This window comes from Phaethon lepturus, unplaced genomic scaffold (assembly GCF_000687285.1).
Source record: "Phaethon lepturus isolate BGI_N335 unplaced genomic scaffold, ASM68728v1 scaffold53085, whole genome shotgun sequence".
Lineage (NCBI taxonomy): Eukaryota > Metazoa > Chordata > Aves > Phaethontiformes > Phaethontidae > Phaethon > Phaethon lepturus.
Genome location: NW_010540822.1, coordinates 7,707 through 27,537, shown reverse-complemented (window position 1 = coordinate 27,537; position 19,831 = coordinate 7,707). Strand labels below are relative to the sequence as shown.

Here is a 19,831-nt window from a genome sequence, read left to right as displayed (position 1 = left end):
GTATTTAGGACCGAGTCAGCTTCCTTGGCAGTCAGGCTGTACTTCTACAGCCTTTTTCACTTCTTTACATTTAAAACCTAGTTTTCCATAAAGTGGAGTTGGGTGTATGTAAGCCATATGGACCTCTATCACTTTATCTCAGTTTGCATACACAGAACAGTGGACAACTTCACAAACACACCCTATGCTTGTAGATGTTCAAGGAAGCCCCTGAATGCAAGTGTTAGTATGAGGATGAGTATGTAATTATTTGGCATAGCAGGCCCCCTACCTAGAGGCTAAGGTTTTTCAAAAGCATTCCCTAAACACTAAGCCTTTAGGGCAGGGGGAAAGAGAGGGAAAACAACCAGGAATGATAAAAAACCCTACTGGAAAGCCATTACAGCTTTACTGCCAGAGTACAAGCAGCCACTAGACTTGCCATCTAGCTGTTGCATTCTTACAGCACAAGTATTGCGCTTTAGGCTTAAGACAAAAGACAAGATTAGAACATTGCTAAAGCATAAAACAATGTGTGTTGTGGGGAGTAGTAGTCCTTTCAACTGAAAGACAGTTCACAGAACAAATGCAAAGGATAGAAGCAACTTTAAAAATGGTATTTCACACTCTACAGCCAGTAATTCACAACCAGTTAAATACAAAGCTCTACTTGTGTATTTAACAAAAATACTTCAAAGTCAACATTTCATATAACTGGAGTTAATACAGACATCTACAAGCTGGGGAAGAGTCAAGGTAAGCAGCTGTGAAACAATGGGGTTGGAATTCAAGTGAAAGTGTTCAGTTTGCGTAGCGGCTAATGACACGCACAGTGATGAACATTCATGTTTGAAAGTCAGGTTCTCCCAAGTTCAGGATCTTTCCATCCCCAGCGCCAAGCTTTGCCATGCTTAGTGTCTCTTCCGTTGCCCACCTCAGCTGACATTTGCACCATAAAGCTGCATGGACTCTCCCTCAGAGCACCAGGAGGAGAGTCATGGGGCAGTACACAACTGACTGCAGCCTTTTCACCAGGCCATGAGAGACACCAGCAGCCATGGGAGGACAGCAGAGCTGGGACAGGGCCCCTCACTGAGTGAGACCGGCCGTACACGTCATGGGTATGCTCATCAGTGCTACAGAAGGAGACCTGAGCCAGCCAGGGACCACTAGCAGGTAACACAGCTCTTGGCCAAGCTCAGATTTATTTGCAGCCATAGACTAATGCTTTGCTCCATCCTTCTGCAGAGCTCAAAGGATGATTATTTTTTAAGAATGGATGTATCATCCTTTTGTCTGGTTTCCAGAATGCAGCATTCAGAGTTATTTCTGTAACTCGTAAGCATACCTTTTCAGGGCTTGATATTCAATGTATCTAATGTAACACCACTGGGGTATTGTAAAGACCCGTAAGCAGGAAAATTCAATTGCACTTTTTTTTCCCCCACCCCCTCCAACCAGTAGTGGAATTTGAGGAAGGGTTGCTGACTTTTGTCATAACACCTAAATAACATCAGGCCAAGGGAAGGCAAGAAGATCAGGACATTCAAAAAGAGCTTTTTTTATCATAGTGATTAGGGTAAGCCAAAAATGCTGAACTACCTGCCTACAGCCAGACAAAGATCATGAGGAAAAGTAACATCCCTTTCATTAAATCAAGGTAACATCTTAGGGTCATGTGACAGAAAAGAGGCCTTGGTGATACATCTGCATCCAGACTGTTTAGAATAAACCTACTATTTGACACTGTTTGGGGAGCTGGGTCTGTTGGTAGCATAGCAGAGTATTTAGGCACTAGTTACAAATGCAAGAAATATATCAAACCTTAAAGTATTGTATTAAATATCCACGCAAATATATGAAAGATTTGACTGGGTTCTACTTCTGTCCCTTTATTAGGTCAAAAAGTGAATGCAAGTGTGTCATAATAAGCCAATGTCCTGCAGCTTATTACACACCAAAAATATAGAAAATAAATGATAATCCTATCTACTTACATAAAAAGGTAATTTTTAGAGTAAGTTTCCAGACTTGCACAAAATATGCAGAGAACTGCATACAATCAGTTTCCATAAGAACAGCAGTTTCATGTAAAAGGTGGGTCAACCTGCTAGCCAGATCTACTTCAACAAAAGCTCTGGAAAACTGGCACGGAGAGGCCTGTCCTGCCATCACCGAGACTGTGAAACACCCACTGCCATGAGGATGAAGCCCTGGAGGAAGCCTCTCTCTGCCCCGCCCCCCCCTCCCCCTTTGTAAATGACTCTGTGACAAGATACAGAAAAACTAGCTCTATTAGGGAGTAATGGTGATTTAAAGGATTGTAACATGTATCGTATCCAAAATTCAGTACGAGTGGATCAGGCAAGGCTGCTAAAATCATAGTTCAGCATTCTCATCTGCAGTTGTCCTCCTCCTGGCCTGGCCAAAGCAGAAGAGCTGACTGAGGAGCCCTTCTGTGGCCACCCCACATGACCCAGTGTCCTCCTCTCTGTCACTCTGCATCACTTACTTGCAGTACCTCAAGCTCCTTCCTGTCCCACTTCATCTTTTCTCCTGGTCTTCTGCCACCCAGCCCACTACAGAGGACTCCGAAATGCAGATGAGAGGAACTACAATAGCACAGCAAGTGTAAACAGGTTAGTAGGCCTGCCACAACTTTATTGCTACAGGTTTGGCAAAGGGGCAGTCTCCATCCTTGGGTGGAGTTTGAGGCAAAAGGATAATAACGGTTAAGATAGAAAGTGATGAACAGCAAAATTAGGAAAAGCAGTCAACATATTTCAGGGCTCTCAGAAAAACCTGTATCTGGAAGGTACTGAAAAAGGCTTGCACTTGAATGGTGGGCTTGCCTCTGACCCTGAAGTAGTGCTGTGCAGTGTGTGATGGTCCCGTCTGACCTACTGGCATGAATACAGTCACCTTCCTGCCACTCGAAGGCTAAGGCTACTACACACAGCTACCATGACTTGTGGTTCAGTTCACAGAAGTCTCACAACTAGGGTCATTCCTTGTGCAATGTTTGATGGAGGTGAAGGTAAAGTGGTTTCTTGGTCAACAGTTGCAATTTCTTCCTTTTAAAGTCAGTGGGTTTTTTGTACCTGTAACCACAAGAAAGTAAGTTAATCCAAGTGCTAATGGCTGTGTAGGAAGATGAAAGCATACTAGAAAGTTTGTCCTGTACAGATCTTATTACCGAAATCTTTTAAATACATCTGACAAGACTTACTGGAAGCAGCAATGATGAGTAGATTTACAGGAAGAAACTCAAACTAGTATTTTCTCTGCATTATTATATTTTAACAAAACAAAGATTTTTATTTTTAAATGGATATAAGGTTTTTGTAAGAATTATTCCCAGTATAATACTCTGGCTTGTAGGACATGCAGTATCAGCTACTCAGTACTTCAGACATACTCCAGCTAGCACAAACTAAGCACTCTTCCGAGAGATGCCCAGAATTGCAAGGTAAACACTCTTCCTCAAAAAAAACAACCCCTCAAAAACACCTCACACCTAAGGGCAGGATCTGCAGCATAACTGGCTAATCTATTTCTTTGTATACTTAGAACAGGGAAAAAACACAACCACCCAACAATGCTTTGAAATGTTCATGAAATAAAATTGCAAATCACTATCCCATGTCTCAAATCAGATTTCCTTTATAGAAGTTCTGTTCCAAAAGATTATGTGAGTTCATTTATTATTTTTTTAAATATACTCAATCTGACACTCAAGCTAAGGTCAGAATTAAAATCTCCCATACAGAATTTGTAAACTTCATGCAAAATTTAGTTATAAACACCAGCATTTTATTTGGACATAGTCTAGTTTTTGAGAAGAGTCTCTACCCCTTTTCTTTGCCTAAAAGCATTTTATCTTCCCTTGTTTATTAAAAATAGAATGACTTCCATAAGGAATAAGCTAATGAGTCCAAGAAACCTTCCTTGATGCAACAAGCCACACATTGTAACTGCACTCTAGTTCATTTCCTGTCATTGGCATCTATAATTGCGAGTCACTTACAGTTCTATAACAATTGCCCCAGGTTTAATTTCATCCATCTCCATGAAAGCAAAGCACTTGGTGCTAGTAAACCTCTTCTTAGGCTTGTAGTGTTTGAATTCAAAGAAAATAGCTGCACCTAGAGTGGAAAATGGTTTAACAGAAAAGTTAATGATTATGGACAAGTGTTATCTGAAAACTTATATGTCATTAAGATGCTCAACATACATTGGAGGGAGTTATCTCCAGTGTTTCTGTTATTTACTCAAAAGCTGTACCATGTTCTTACAGCGCTCACCACACTCACAAGAGCTTGTAATCTTCACTCAATTATTCAAATCCAGGTAACAGTTTGTCCAGTGACTAAGAAGGTGATAAAGCAGCTCAATACATGTGTAATAGAGCAGACTGCTGCATTTTTATCTCCTTTCATTCCTCCCTTGTCTGCAAGTCATCACGATGCCCAATTTGAAAGAGACAGAACACAAAGGTCTATTTTTATCCTTGTCTGGTGCTTGAGCCCTGCAGCAGCATCTCAGGCACAGCCTGTTTATTAGATCAGGAGCAGCCTTGTGTCTACACTTCCAAAGCTCCTGGGCCCTCCTTCAGGTCTCCGATACAACATACCTTTTGTTAGTTTTTCAATGTGTTTCTGAATCTCAATGTCCACATTAAAATGGACATATGTGTCCTCCTTCCTTAAAGCCACAGGAGTATCTTGCACAGGAGTCAGATCTATCCCATTCAAATCTGCAGGAAAGAAACAGCATGAGAACAGCAGAAGCTTGTCAGACTTTAAGGTCCTGCTTTAAGAGATTTAGGAATCACTCCTAATACTGCCACAAAAAGTTAATGCACACCTGGATTTTTCCCCTAAACTTTAAAAAAAAAAAAAAGGAGGGGGCAACCATGCCCCTTCCCAGTCAGTTAATTTTCTTTGTGATTGCAACATGAAAGCAGGTAAAATTCTGACAATACTCATGACGAAAATGTGGAATTATTCCTCTTTCTATTTTTAAGAGCACATTTCTTTCTGCTGCCAGCAAAAGATTCCATTCCCTCTGCAAGCGGGATCCCAGCAGGGCTTCCGCCCTTCAGCTGAGCCGGCAGAATGGGATACGCAGCAGAGGCTGCACCGGGTCTGCGGGGCGCAGCTGGCAGGCCTTACACCAGGTGTATACGCCCTGCTTTGCTGCCTAGACTCAGCGTGCATTATTCCTCTGGGCTTTTCCATAGGCAGAGGCACAGTGGGGCCCTGGGTTGGACTCCAGCTCTCAGTGCTAGCCACCGGTTGTGCTGCTCAGGCACATCCACCACAGTGAGACACTGTTTCTCACTAAGCCTCCGCTACTTACATAAGTCCATTTGTCCTCTTACTCCTTCTCCTCTCATATTAGTGATCCCATTCCCTCAGGTGGAGCAAAGTTGCTAACGAGGTGGCCAAGATTACAAGTACAGAGCGCGTGCATCGTGCCTGGGGTACAGGCTGAGGCAGGGCCCCGGAGCACCGCTGACGCACCTCATCCCGGGAGCGCACTGGGACCACCAGTGTTGCCTCAGGAACAAACCTCTCTCCAAACCTGCAGAAGAGCAGCCTGGTATAGAACCAAGGCAAATGGCTACTAAGCATCTTCGGCCTCCTAAGAGGGACTAAATGCCTTTACATTGTTACTTTTCCTCACCAAAAATCTTGAGAAAAGTATAAAACCCCCTTGATTCTATTCTCTACATCATTACTTGGAAGCCACCATTTATAGGAGCTCACAAATAGAGCACCACATATTAGCAGAAAGACTTGTTCAGAAAATACGCCTAGGAATATAGAGTGTCCCTTAGCTCCAGAAAGGAGCCTCTGAAGGCAAGCGACAGTTCTAACAATATGTAGTAAGTTAAGAAAGACAAACACTGAAGTGGCAAGGAACAGTGAGTGTTTGCTTTACAAGTTCTGGTAAGTTCCAGGATCCAGTGTTAGAACCCCATTAGGGCTGGTATTTTCCTGTTGACCAAGAGAAACTCAGCATGAAAGAATTAAATTTGATTAAACCTACATCCATCCAGCTAGCCCCACCACTGAAGTCACCCATCCCTCAGCTTTCTGGCATACCAGAGGCAAAGATAGATCCACAAGTGACTAGTGAAATGGAGCCCAAAGAACAGTCACACAATCTCAAAATAATGCTGCAAATCTAAGGCAACACCATAAACAAAGAAATACAGCATGTTTCCAAGACTGAAAACACAAAAAGGCAGTTGTATCAGCTGGGGAAGGCAAGAGTCATGCTCCAGCTTCCACCCCAGCCAGGTGAATACTCCAAAAGTCCACAGAGAAGTGAAAGGTTTCACCATTGAAAAAAAATCATCACAGGAAACGAGACTAGTTAAAGCTTTCTGTCTATACATTTTGGCGGGTAACACCTGAGAACATCACTGGGATTCAATATTGTGACCCTTACTTCTGCCAAAGAACTTGTCTGGTGGAGCAAGCACCTGATTACACATCTGACAAGTATTTTATTCCTACATTTGGTATCCAGTAGCACATCTAAAGAGAACACCTACAAGGTCACTATCACAACTGAAAATAACTAGAAGCTGTTGGCTCAGATAAAAATTTTTATATGATAAACAAAAAAAATCATGTACCTCAAAAGATTGTAAAGATAAGCAGAAGTCAGGCAGGGCAGGTTAAGGGTAAGCAATTCCAACTTACAGGCACTTCCTGCTAAGAAATGCAAAATGGGGAAGAAGTAGATGCTCCCACTAGAAAGAGTCTGAATACCAAAAATCCCAGCCTCAAGCAAAAGACATCAACCATGTTGTCATCTGAAACAGTGAGAAATCCTAATGTTGCCTATCCTGGACTGACAGAGAGGGAGGTTCTTCCAGATTCATGGAGACTCTCAGAGGGAGAGGCTGTTAGCCCACCAGGCTTTGCCCAAAGTATTTCATTGCCAAGGCTAGAACATATTTTATTTCACTTGCAAGCTTTTCTTCCCAACTTCATACCCATTCCTCTAAACCATAAGCCTTGGTAAGATGATACTTGTTTTACTAAAAAATTAGTTTAATGACAGGGCAAGAATGGGGTCAGCAGGCTGTGGTTCACCATCTCCAGAAAGCCCAGAGACCAGAGTACAAGCAGTCCAAACAGATCCGTACTTAAGAGTCAGCTGAAGAAGCTGGAATAGCAAAGTACAGTCTGCCAAGTCACTGCTACTCGGCTCCCAGCATGGGGAAGGCGCCCCAGAGTGCACAGATAAGCGTGTGTCCGGCAGTGATTCACCTCCCAGTATCGCTCAAATACAGAATTTTTCCACCCTTGATTAAAGCAGAAGCCTTAAAGTCCACAATAGAAAATGCAAGTACCAACAAATATTTTTCCCAGCAGGTTGAAAGAAATCAATACAGCTTTCAGAAAATACACTTTCTCCAAACTAGAACTGAGGAGCCAGGAACAGAAATCATTACCCTTTACACTGACTGTGATGTAAGGATCAATGCACTGCCCAGCATCTTTCAGACCAATTTTCTCTATGTTGATGGTGAGTAATGTCATCCCGGGTTCAGATGGCAATCTGGGTAATAAAGTACCTGGAAAGAGTAAAACATATTATTAACCCTTTGTGTCATCTTACAGCAAAGGTCTTGTTTATCCCATCACCTCTCATGGAAGATGCTGTTCTCCTCAGGGGGTTCAAACCCCAAGGATTCATATCCCAATAGTACACAGCACTATGGGAAAGTCTGTGTGCACAGAGACGCAACATCATTTGACAGATTTCAAAGGCCACACCAAAACATCCCAGGACTGCCTCAAGTCAAGTGAATTCATAAAAAAGTAATGCCCTAAGAATAGCGAGGAGCTTTGTTTAAAGTGTTCGTTATTGCTCTCATCCAGAATAACTCACTTGTGGCACTCACTTTATATAATTTTTAAGGATTAAATGTGGGAGGCTGGATTCAATCTGCAGTTGCAGGAAGTTGACACTTAATCAGGAGTCCCACCCCATTGAACATGACTTGGCTTCATGTTGAACATTTAGACTGGGAGAATAAGGTGGAAAACGGCAGTGTTGCAAATCCCACTGAACAGAAGGGAGATTCTTAATTATTTAAGTTCTACTGGCCTCTACTGAAAGGTGAAAGGAAAAAAAAAAAAAAAAAAGAAAAAAGAGTAGTGTTTGCATCCTCCAGGTTCCCTTCTGGCTTAAGGAAGGAGTTCCCAGCTCTGCATCAAGAACATTTAACATCAAAACTTTGTGGTCAGTGTAAATGAATCCTCACAGTGCTGAGGAAGACAGTGCAGCTGGCAAGAAATCCAAACTGTTCAAACTTGCTAAAAGCCATGAGATTCTGTCATCAGCATTGGAGTAGGTTTCTTCATGCTGATTTTAGCAAAAACTAGCAGGCTTCAAGCCTCTCTCCAGTATTAGATGAATAAGCACCAAGGCAGAAAATGCTTAGACTCATGAGCAAGTTTGTTTTAATTAGAAAACCAAAACTTTAAATCAAACAAAAAAAATGTTATCCCAAGGCTTGAGAGCTAAACAAAGTAATAGTTTCCTTTGGCAAGTCCAATACGGGTTCTCCTTGATACTTTTTTTCCTCTTGATCTGCTTGAGGAGCTGGAGAACCAAGGAGTTTTTGTCCTGCTAGAGAGGCCGGCTTTGCAAGAGGGGACCATGTACTCTGCTCTTAGAACTAGAGCCACAGCTTCAGCAAGATTTCATGAGCATTCCCACACCCAGTCCCTCTTTCAGGATCATCAGCAAGACTTGAATTCACATCTCTGATGCAGCACGTTCCTGTATTTCCTGTCTTGGCTGCTAGCACACTCATGACCTCCAAGGTACTGCATCTACGGACACTTCACAACATAGCACATCAGAATTCGACCCACCATTCTGAAGTAATGGGACAGGCTTCTGGCTGCAGTATGAGAAATGTTAAAAAGCAAACTTAGGAGAGAGTGCCCATTTCTGCAAAGCAGCATACACGCTCCACTTAATCCTACTGTCTCTCTTGAACAGATGTTCAGAGTTTTTATTTCAATCTAAATGAAGGTAGAAGCAAGCCGGTCTTCTCTTTGGCACAAAACTTTGTTCTGCCATTTTTCAGTTGTCTTCTAAAAGCAGCATGCACCCGAGAGCCAAGGACAACTGTAACCTTCTGTTGTCCTATCCGTCACTCAAAGGGAATAAGTGATGGGATACTTGATAAAAAACCACCTGAAAGAGGCATCAGACTGGCTTTCATTATAAAAATAGTGAAAATTAGTCTCTTCTTGAAAAAATGTTTTCCAGATGTGAATTTCCAGAAATTGCAGAGTTGCACTGAAGAGAAAAGTCAAGCTCACTTCCCACAGGTAAGAGACCAGTAAGACGGAGGGTCTCCAAGGAATGTGGTTTCCTTTCTGCCTCAGCCAGAGAGCAGCCAAGCCAGCAATGAACTAAAGCAGCTGACTGTGACCTGCCTCGTGCGGGCCACAACCACCCAAGCAGGTCCTTCAAAACTGAAGCCTCTTGTAGTCATTTCACATAGGAGCCATTAGCTGACAGTAACCTCTCTGTGGTATAACTTTACCGAGGCTGGGCATCGCACTGCCAGTCTGCCACCATGGCTTGGGCCCATTAGCCTTCAGCAGGCTCACACTGAGGCTTTTCATGAGAAAACTGCCAGCCACTCCAGAGACAACCGCAGGGCATCGTTGCCAGAGGGGGAAGGGAGCATCTCCAGATGAAGTTAAGTGTTCTCCTCCAAGTGCATTTCAGATACACAAAGGTGAGCCAACCCAACAGCCCACTGCCACCAAGGCACAGCTATTCAGTCTCTCCGTTCCCAAACCCCAATTCAGAGAAAGGGGAAAAAGTGGCAAGTCTCCTGCTGAGTTCACAGAAGAATCCATTGCCAGCACAGCACTCGAATGAAGAGGTATATACCCAGGAGAAAGGCAGGAAATATTTGCTGTTAGAGGCAGCAAGCCATTGGTCAGTTCAGCTCCATACAGCACAGAAGTCGTAACTACGTAAGTACTCTTTGTGTAAGATTTCCCATAAAAATGTGCATTCCACTAAAGAAAATCTAGCTACACCTACCTTTGGCTACAGCGCAAGTCAGAATGCCTTTATTGGCAGAGTAGGACTCCTAGAGAGCTATGTAAGGTGCGTCACCAAATACGACCTTCCCTTTTTCTAGTACTGACGGCAAATGAAGATGAACACACAGATGCCTAGTACTATGACTGTTACCAAAGATTGCATTTTGAGGGCTGAATGAAGAACATCACAGCTACATGAATAGGATCAAAGAAATAACTGTATATACTAAAAGGTTATCATACCTTCATTGGCTCCTGGGTTAGATGAATGGTGCAATGTGATAACGATGAAGCCATGCATGTAGAAGACAAGACCATGGTCAGTTAGACAATACAGTTATGCACTATGGATTAAAGGCATATAGAAGCAAAGAGTGCAACACAGTTCTATCAATTCAATATGAAAAGTCCACTTTACTTACAAGGTTCACCCCAGAAGTCTGCAAACTGCTTTTGTTTAAGCCTCATCACCCAGAGAAAGAGCAACAGACCAACTTCCAACCGGGTAAGAAATACCACGCTAATTTACATTCAATAGGGAAACAAGATATGTGTTCAAGTAGTACAAAACCACCTTAGGGGTTTAGATTATTGTAGATAGGGGGAACTTTACTGTTGCAAAAAAAAAAAAAATCAGAAGAGTCAGATATGCAGTTTATTAAGTAGATGACAATGTAAAATATCAGTAAGTTCAGGAGTTGCTCTCGCCTCCTCTTAGAAGTATGGTCTTACTGAGGAATAATTCTGTAAGAAAGTATATGCCCCAAACCTCTCCTCTTTGCAATTTGGCTACCCTACTTCTTTGAAAATGATTTAACTGTAAACTCAATCTGTCTATCATCATCAACTTAGACTCTTTCTTAAGCACATACACAGCTTCTATGTCCACTATATGCACACAGCTCTAATGGATTGCACAGAGCTGTTGGCACTGTGGTAATGGTCACACCCTTATTGATTCACCACCATACCAAAAGCTACTCAAGATCTCTCCGCTGTACTTTGGACAGATGGAATGCATCTTCCTAAATGGATTTATCATGGTGAATAACAAGGATCAAGATAGTAAACGTCAGCAGTAAAATATCACAATATATTCTAGCCTATTTGTGAACTTAGCATAAACAACCGTAGACTGTGCATAGCTACATCGGTATAGCCTGCAGGGATCATATTCAGCAGCATGCATTGGCTCAGATTTAAGGAGAGACACGTGTTTTCTCCAAGCATAAGTAATGCAACATCCCAGCTCTTTTGACCATAATTCCAGTACTAGTTTTCCTACTTGTTACCTCCTTCCTGAAAGATAAGTTTACCAACCTGCTCTGAAAATAGAAACTTGTTTCTTCTGCAAGGAAACTACACCAGGAACCAAAAGAACCTCTGTTGGAACATCCTACTCCTTTACCCAGTAAATTCAAAAGCTGAATTTACAGGAAGACCTTCTCTAGAATCTGTAGGTATATCCAGTTCTACAAGTGCTTTCACATGGACAAGAATTTAAGCTATCAAAACCAAAGCTACCCCCTCTTTATCCTCTCAGAGCTTAGCTTTAGTCTAAGCCATCGTCTCACCAGTCGATGCAACACAAAAATAACCAGCAACAACTTATCACACCTCCAGCAGGATGATGCTCCTTGCAGGAGAAACATTGCCACAATTTACATTTGAATACATTTGAAACACTTCACATAGTACAGGTAAGAAAGTGCACAGAATGAAAATACTGAGTTTGAACAAAGAACAAAAGCTAATTATTTGAGGTAGATGGTACCACTCTCACAGGTTATCCATACAACTATTGTGCAGTAAGATATTGTTTGCTGAGGGAAAAAAAAAAAAATCCACTGTCCCCCTTTATGGTTCTCCAATACAGCATTAGCGTTTACATTAGCCTGTTGCTCTTCACCCAAACTTTTCTAATCACAGGTGGAAAAAAGTTTTGTCTCTAAGAATCCCCTACCCATGCTACATAGGCTGGCATGGCAAGGCTAGTGCCCCTACCTGGAACTCTAGCAGGAAAAGAGTCTGGAGACCCTGCTCCAGCTCCTCCTTCCTCATCATCCTCCTCAAACTCCAAGTGTTCCTCTTCTCCAGGTGCTAAAATCTTCCTGTAAGACATGAGAAAGAAGAATGAGACCAAAGATCATTCATCATCTGTCTTTCAACTCACAAGTCAGCACTTGAGTATAGAGCAGGGGCAACATGCTTTAATGTCATTTCATACTTCTTATTAATTACTACCTGTATCTATACACTCTGACAGAGACTGCAGGAGATCAGCCCAGTAGAAAGCACAGAGTCTAAAAACATGAGACAACACTGGCAATTTCAAAGAGATGCAGGGATGTACCAAATCCTGATTTTACCAAAAGCATGGGCTTGATTTTTAGTGGTACCTAGACAAACAGAGTTCAGAAGTTCTCTTAGCCAGTTTACCCAAAGCAGTACAGCAAGTAGGTGGCTCTAGAAATTCTAGTGTTTCAGATGTACACCAGGTCCCAGGCTATGCTCTGTTTCAGATACATATCTGTACATAAAGTGACCCAGTTCTCTCTTACCTGAGTGGGACAGGCTGAACATCAAAGGGGAACTCCTTATTGTAAGTGAGGATATTCTTTAAGACTGCAGAGAGGGGAAAAAAATAACAATCCATATCCATATACAAGCATTAATGCTGCTACTTTGCACAGCTATGTCCATTCTCACAGCATCTTCACACACACAAGTAATAGTAATATTTTAAAAATAATTGGATCATACAAAAAACCCAACCCTTCTCTTATGTTTTAAACACCAGTACAGTCCTGATCAGGGCTGTATCACTGTAGCATTCAGCCAGGCTAACTGCAACTCCAGCGTAAAATCACCGCCACACTCACACAGCCAAGGAAGATAGAGACAGCAATAACCAAAAGCATCATGAGAAACAGCTACAGGCCCTGAGGCAATGGTAGCAATCTTCGGTGGCTATTGAAAGCAGGGTGGTGCCATTACTAGCATCAGCTCCAAACAGACTGAAGTCTCCAGAACTGACACACTTCAGCACACATGTAGGCTGCACATTCAGACAGCTCCGTGGGAGTCCAAGCATGCTGGTAACACATAACTTAGTTGAGATTTCCCACTTCTTCATGCATGTGTTTTGGGGTTTTGCGGGGGCGTGTGTGTGTGTGTTTGCTTGTTTGTTTTTTCTTTTTTTCTGCCCTCAGATATCTGGGCAGATTGGCAAAACTCAGAAGAGATACAGTGCAACATTTGAGCATCAAGCCCCAGAGACACAGACTACACTCTCCAGCATATGGTGGAGAATGGCTTTGCCATTTGTATTGGAAACTTACTCACGTTTCAGTAATCAGAACTTTAGCTGTTATTTCCAAAAGCATTTACAAGTAAAAGCAAAAATTCCAAAAGCATGTGAAAGAAATAAGCATTCAAGGATGGCTGAAGGGCCTAAAAATTTACAAGAGAACGCCTGCGGGGAAAGGCACTCTCCTAGCAGACAGTGAGTATCCCAGACTGGGTAGGGGGAAAGGAGGTATTAAAACTGAGTCCTCTCCCTGAGCCTCCCTTTGCAATAAACCCTCTCAGAGCACGGGAAATCTCCCTTTAGGACTACTGAATCAGAACAAAACTGTTTTAAAACAATGTTAAGATTACACAAATACCCAGAGGTACTTAAAAACCACTTATGTTCCAGGCCCCTCTGCACACTACAATTCAGCCAGTGTAGGAGAGCTTCCCTGTCTGTCTTCATATTCACATCACTCAGCGTGGGCCCCATCATTAACTTACCAGACACCACCTGAATGCTACAGTGAATAAAGAATCCCTCAGGGAAACTATAAAGAATCCAAAAAGCCCTTCCAGTCTTTGCTCATTCTGATTTTTTTTTAATGATTTTTGTACCACCACCTGAGAGGTTAGGTACTGCTTGATTACAGCTGAACACAATATATAGATATATAGAAAGCTTTAGGTTGCCTTCAGTAAGAGATGTGACACACAAAACTGATGCCAAGGCTTTCTCTCGCTCCAAAGACTTCTGCTCCGAGTGGTCAGTAATGCAGTTCTCAACATCCTGGCAAAGAATCACAGCCACTTCCCAACAGAAAAGCAGCCGATTAACAGCAGCCACCTTCCAGCGCTGCTGAGGTTCAGGAAAAGAAGGGGAATTTTTACCACACTCAGAATTCCCCAGCTCTTGGAGAGCTACATCATACCAGAGACAGAAAGTGAAACTGTCCCAGGCAGAAAAATCACAGTAAAGCGAGATTCTCTTACAGATCATAAGCATGTTATACAGAAGCAATAGAAATTACAGTCGTTCTCCTTCCAACTTCCAGCTAGATTCCTCTCTTTTCCCAGTAACGAGCTTCTCTCACTACGTGAATGAACATCATCTGAAAAAACCCTTTTAGTAATTAATTTCAGTCATCACTAGAGGGCAAAAATACTCACAAAATACGCCACCAATATCAGCACAGGAAAAGGGCAAACAGTTTTACAGCGCCCAAAATCTTGATGCTGCCTGGAGGCAGAGCTGAGCGTACACCCTCCCGCCACAGAGCCGTGGCCATGCACACGGGCGTTGGTACCGGACCTGCCCATGGGAGTACACTGCCTTCAGACATCCTGGGGGTGCTGGTAACAAAGGCAATGCTGAATGTTTAGCTCAGAAACACTTCTGGAAACACCATCCAGAAACTCTTGGCTTTTGCTGCAGAAAGCTGTGGATCAAGTTTTTAAAGAGCTTCAACTCTGCCTCATCACCAATAGCAAATAATTTTGCAGAGTTGTAATATGGAGATTTACTACAGTACTCCTTTAAACAGCATCAGGATAAGAAGTGGATCTATAGCACCTCAGCCTGGTGAAACACTTACTCCAAGTCATTAAGAAAAAGCAAAGCAATAAAGCAGCAATGCAACAATCATCCCTTGAGGAAAAGAAAAATCCTCTTTACATCTATCACAAGTGTGAGTTGCAGTTGATTTAAATAAAAATAACCAGATCACAGAAAAAGACATAAGGTTACAATGAACAGGAATCCCCCTTGCAATACTGTGTAAGGCACCCAAGCTTTAAGAGGTTGGTTTGGGCTTTTTTAGTTTTTGTTTTGTTTTTGGAAACACACATTGCCTCTGAGAGAAAGAGCACTTCCCCTCTGTAATGCTGCTTCTGAGGACACAAGTCACAAAGTTCTACACGTGTGTAACTATGGGCAGATCCCAGCATCGAGGCCTCCATTCACCTTGCTTTTCCAACAGAAATCTTGTAAAAATACTGTTCTGCAGGCTGTCATGCAGAAACTGCCTTTTTTCTTGGGTGACGTTGGACAATATCACATCGATCCTATCAGCAGCTGGGTCTCTTGAAAGATTTCAAAAGAAATTATCAATGTGAGCCATAAGATCAGTAAGACTAACTTGGCAAAGACCACTGTCCATTTAGATGTTTAGTGACAGCCTACAATACCTTTACAGGTTTCTTTTTTTTCAAATAGATAACACAAAATAATTCAGATACCAGGCTCCCCAGTACAACTCAGTATCTACTTCTTCTTTAATACATACACACTGAGTTTGAAACTAGTTGCTTATGGCTAGAATTACCACACACACAGTCACATGGGATGTCCCACCCTATCCATTTGTAATGCGTACTATAACACTGGAATAAGCTTTCACAAGAAAAGGATTTGTGAGATCCAGTGTGTTAGCAATGACTTCACACAGCATAGTCTAAAAAGAACTGTTTGCATGGATGGACCCTCCTGTAGCATTATTCTAGCACAAAAGATTCAGTGACAAATCCTATAAACAAACAAGACTAGCCAACCACTTCACTTTCCAAGCGGTGTGAAACACAAGCTTACGTAGGAAAAATTAGAACTTGACAACACAAGATCAAAAAAAAAAAAAACCCAATGTTAAATCTAAAGGCCCTGGTTGTTACAACACCCAAACCAAACTTCTCAGCCATTTTGACAGCTTCAGGCACAAAAGTAATTAAAGCAAGCCAAATTGTGTGCGTAGATGTTTTCGTTCCACCCTAACAGAAGGGTGGTTTGACCTAACAAAGGAATCACTTATTCGCATTGCCAGCCCAGATTTTTTTAGCTTTTTCTGGTTGAATGCAAGAGAAAATTGACAACACGCAAGTTAAAACACTTCATGGTGTGTTTTATGAAATGTCTGGTGTTTGCCTGATTAAGATTTACTATTCAAGATATACTTAAAAACCACAAAACAAAGGCACAATTCGGAGAGAAAGAGGCCAGAACAATCCAAGCCAGACAGCAGCATTAAGAACATCAATGTTCCATTGTTGTCATAGAAGCACCCATTCTCCTCCGAGGAAAATAACTCAGTGTCTTTGAAAACTGATGGCCACACACTCTTCCTCAGTTTTAATATAGTTTCTTGTTGTATGAGGTGTGGGCTGAATGCACTTCACACTGTTGAACAGTTTTTTGACAGCTAAAGATCAATTCTCTGATGGAGGGCAAGATAAGCAATCGGACTGTTGCACTGTAATTGAAATTTTGGCTTTTAAGAAAAGGAGGCATTTCAAGGGAGGCTTTACACCTGTTGGCAGAATGTAAATTCTGATTAAACCCTTCAACAGTCACTTCTTGTGATCTGTAGAACAGTTTTATCAATTAAAACATGATTCCCCTCCCTCTTCCATTGTTCAGCCACTCACAGGGCATTTGCACAATGGAGTCTAAAATCCACAGTCATTAAATAATTACAACACTTCAAATATTTTGTAAACAGAAAGCAGGAATATCTGCACAAAATAATCCCCAATCAGAGGATGCAGAGGCCAGACGTGCAATATGTAGATTGAGAAAGACCTAATACTTCTAACACATAGTTAAACCTTTTCCTGAGTTAGGGTCTTCACAGACGTAGCTGTCTTGTAATGTACCTTCACTTTCCATTTTCAGGGAACAGTTTAAAAGCATTTGGACTCTATGTTTTGGAGGAGACATTAGGAAGCTCAATTTAATGCCCTGCTTCTTGAGAGGCTTCCCTGTAGGATCCTGTGCCAGTTATTTAGAGAATGGGAGTGCAGAGAAACTCAGCTTATTCATGAAGTGGAAACACTTGCCTGCCCATCATCTTTATCCCCAACATCCCCCCTAATGACACAGAAGCAAAATAAAGCCACCTTTCACCAGCATGAAAAAAAGCTCTTCCACACCTCCTGTTCCCCAAGAATTGCATAAATGTTAGCATTCAGGATAATATTGCTTAGATGTGGAAGCTCTGATCATAAAGATGCTTTAGGAATAAAGCAGCCAGCGTTACGGGAAGGAAAACATAGCAAATAAATAGATACTTCCTACATGAAAAAGTTATTTCTGGATTGACATACCCAGAATCGACCCAGGATCCATTGGGAAAAAACATCATCACACAAAACACTTCAAAGACTGACTCACATCCTCACTTTAACTCTTAACTTTGTTTGTATGGTAGCATTACAGTGGTAGGCAACAGGTGATTAGCTACCATGAGCACAAGTTAAATATTTTCAGAAGAAAAAATAAATTTCATGCTGGAAGGTGGAAAACCACAAAGTGTTGAAATTCACTTCAAGAAAGAAATATGCAGGTAAATTTTCCAGCTGATTATATACTGTACTACTGATAGCTTAAATTACTATTTTGTGCAAAAATTAGCAGCACCCAAAGTATAACTTACTTAAGAATAAAGATGAATCCATTATCTGAAACATTAGGACTACTATACTTTGAAGTTACCCACATTACATTCCTTAATACACACCAGGTTTTGTCTATGTGGTAACAGATATTTGGAAGAACCACCTAAAACCAGCATTACTGTCAAACCACATTGTGGTCAGTCAGTATTCATGCTGCTGTCATATTTTCCACTGTAATGATAAATGTCACTCACTTAAAATACAAAGCTACTACTTACTTGGTTCCAACTTCTTCAGATCCTCAAGCTTAAATTCATCCTGTGATTGGGTGGACTAGGACATTACAAATAAAGAGTTAGATCTTAGTATGCACCTTCCTCTCAGACAGAGCTACCATATCTTCGAACAAGCATGCAAAGTACTTTCTTGGTTCAAGTGTAGCAGGTTACTTCCAAGCTATGCCCTAAAAAAACCAAACAAAAGCTCCACAACAGATATTAGATTCACAGGTGAGGTGGAAAGTACATTACTTCTCATTTATTGAGAACAAACTTATCCCATGTTCCAAGCTCTAATGCAAGATAAATATTTTTAAAGCAACTAGTTGGTCTTTCACGCTTACTACACGCAGGAACACTAAGACAGAGGGACTTATTTTAATTCTTCCCCAATCAACTTGTTCTGAAGCAAGATCAGCTGTAAGGCCCTACTGCAAAGCGATGCCCCAACGGGAGCATTCACAGTTCAAGACACATGTCCAACATTGTTAACACTGGCAGAAATTACAGTATACAGCATGAGCTTGACAAAACACTTGGCTAAGAGCTCACTGCAAATGGAAGAGGGATTCCCATCTCTCCTTTCTCCAACTCTGATGATGCAGTTTCCTCATCTGTCTGTAGCACATGTCTGCTTCTCAGTAAGCAGAACAGAAACTCAAATGAAAAGTTTTTAATATTTTCTTCTGAGGTAGTTCACCGACAGTTTGGTAAGCTGAACTCACCTATTCTGAAATCCTGAGTGGCAGAGCCAGCATAAGAAAAGTGGTGCAAATAAAAGGATCGACACTGGACATTCTCTTTTAGGCGGAGAATCAGGTCTTACCTACTGTGTCATTGGATCCTTTGCATCTCTTAAGATTACCCGTGTTTTCAACACTTCTCTAAGGCCCAACATGTTTGGCGTTTTTTTCCTTGATTTTTGCCCAAATGTCAACAGGGACCTTCTACAAGACTACAGAAGGATATTAAAGCAGCTATACCCATACTGTTAGAAGAATGGGAAAAGATGACCAAACTCACTAACTACTTTCATCTCTGCTAAGAAACCATAACAGAACTGCTGCAAGTAAAACACTCCCCAGAGTGAAATGGATGAGAAGTTCTAGTACCCTCACATGAGGTTATAAAATCCTTGAGTTACTGCTGAGGAACCAACAGCAAGGAAGGCTGTCCTTGCAAGACATCATGTCTTCAGTTTGGCAACTTATGACATTGCTACATCTTCTTGCTGTTGCTCTGAGATGTGACCTGGCCCACGAAGCTGCCCTACAATGGAACACACCTTGCCCTCATCACAAAGTCACAGTGACTCAGAACAAGTGCAATGCTGTTCAAACACCCCAGGTTAGATCAAAATAGAAGGACAGGTAGAGCTAAACAAAATAATTCTTCAAATGCTGTACAGCCTCAAGACTGGTCAGCCCCCACCTCATCAGTCCAGCTCCAGCATGCTGCCTAAATTGTCACTATATCCCAGCCTCTCAGACAACTGAAGGCAGCACAATGGAGCTGCTGCTCCTTGTACAGCAACATGAAGTACTCAGGAGTGCTGCTGTGAGCAACTTGATGCAAAATTTGCCTGTCACCACTCTTTGCTAGTAAAGAGGTAATCCAGTAACCCAAACTTCGCTTTACTAGCTTCATCCCTTCTCCATCCACACTCTTTTGGAAATTTCTCTCAGCTCCCTTTTGCGGATAAGATTGTGCTGAGAGAAAAAGAAATTCACTCCCATGACATCTACTTTCAATACAGAAAAGAGCCCAAAGAGTAGCATCTAAATCAGTATTTTC

At 41.8% G+C, this 19,831-nt stretch overlaps 1 protein-coding gene across 1 annotated transcript in view; it reads right to left on the bottom strand.

The window, feature by feature from the left end:
• Window positions 1-1,518: 1,518 nt before the first annotated feature.
• The window catches only part of AIDA (axin interactor, dorsalization associated), a gene marked incomplete at its 5' end in the record, with an annotated part of 25,549 nt that continues 7,236 nt past the window's right edge, over window positions 1,519-19,831 (bottom strand). Inside the window, 7 exons of the mRNA XM_010287534.1 lie at window positions 1,519-3,080; window positions 4,007-4,124; window positions 4,613-4,735; window positions 7,454-7,576; window positions 12,087-12,193; window positions 12,644-12,707; window positions 18,038-18,092. Coding sequence (XP_010285836.1) covers window positions 2,984-3,080; window positions 4,007-4,124; window positions 4,613-4,735; window positions 7,454-7,576; window positions 12,087-12,193; window positions 12,644-12,707; window positions 18,038-18,092 — 687 coding nt within the window. The remainder of the gene's footprint in view (window positions 3,081-4,006; window positions 4,125-4,612; window positions 4,736-7,453; window positions 7,577-12,086; window positions 12,194-12,643; window positions 12,708-18,037; window positions 18,093-19,831) is intronic.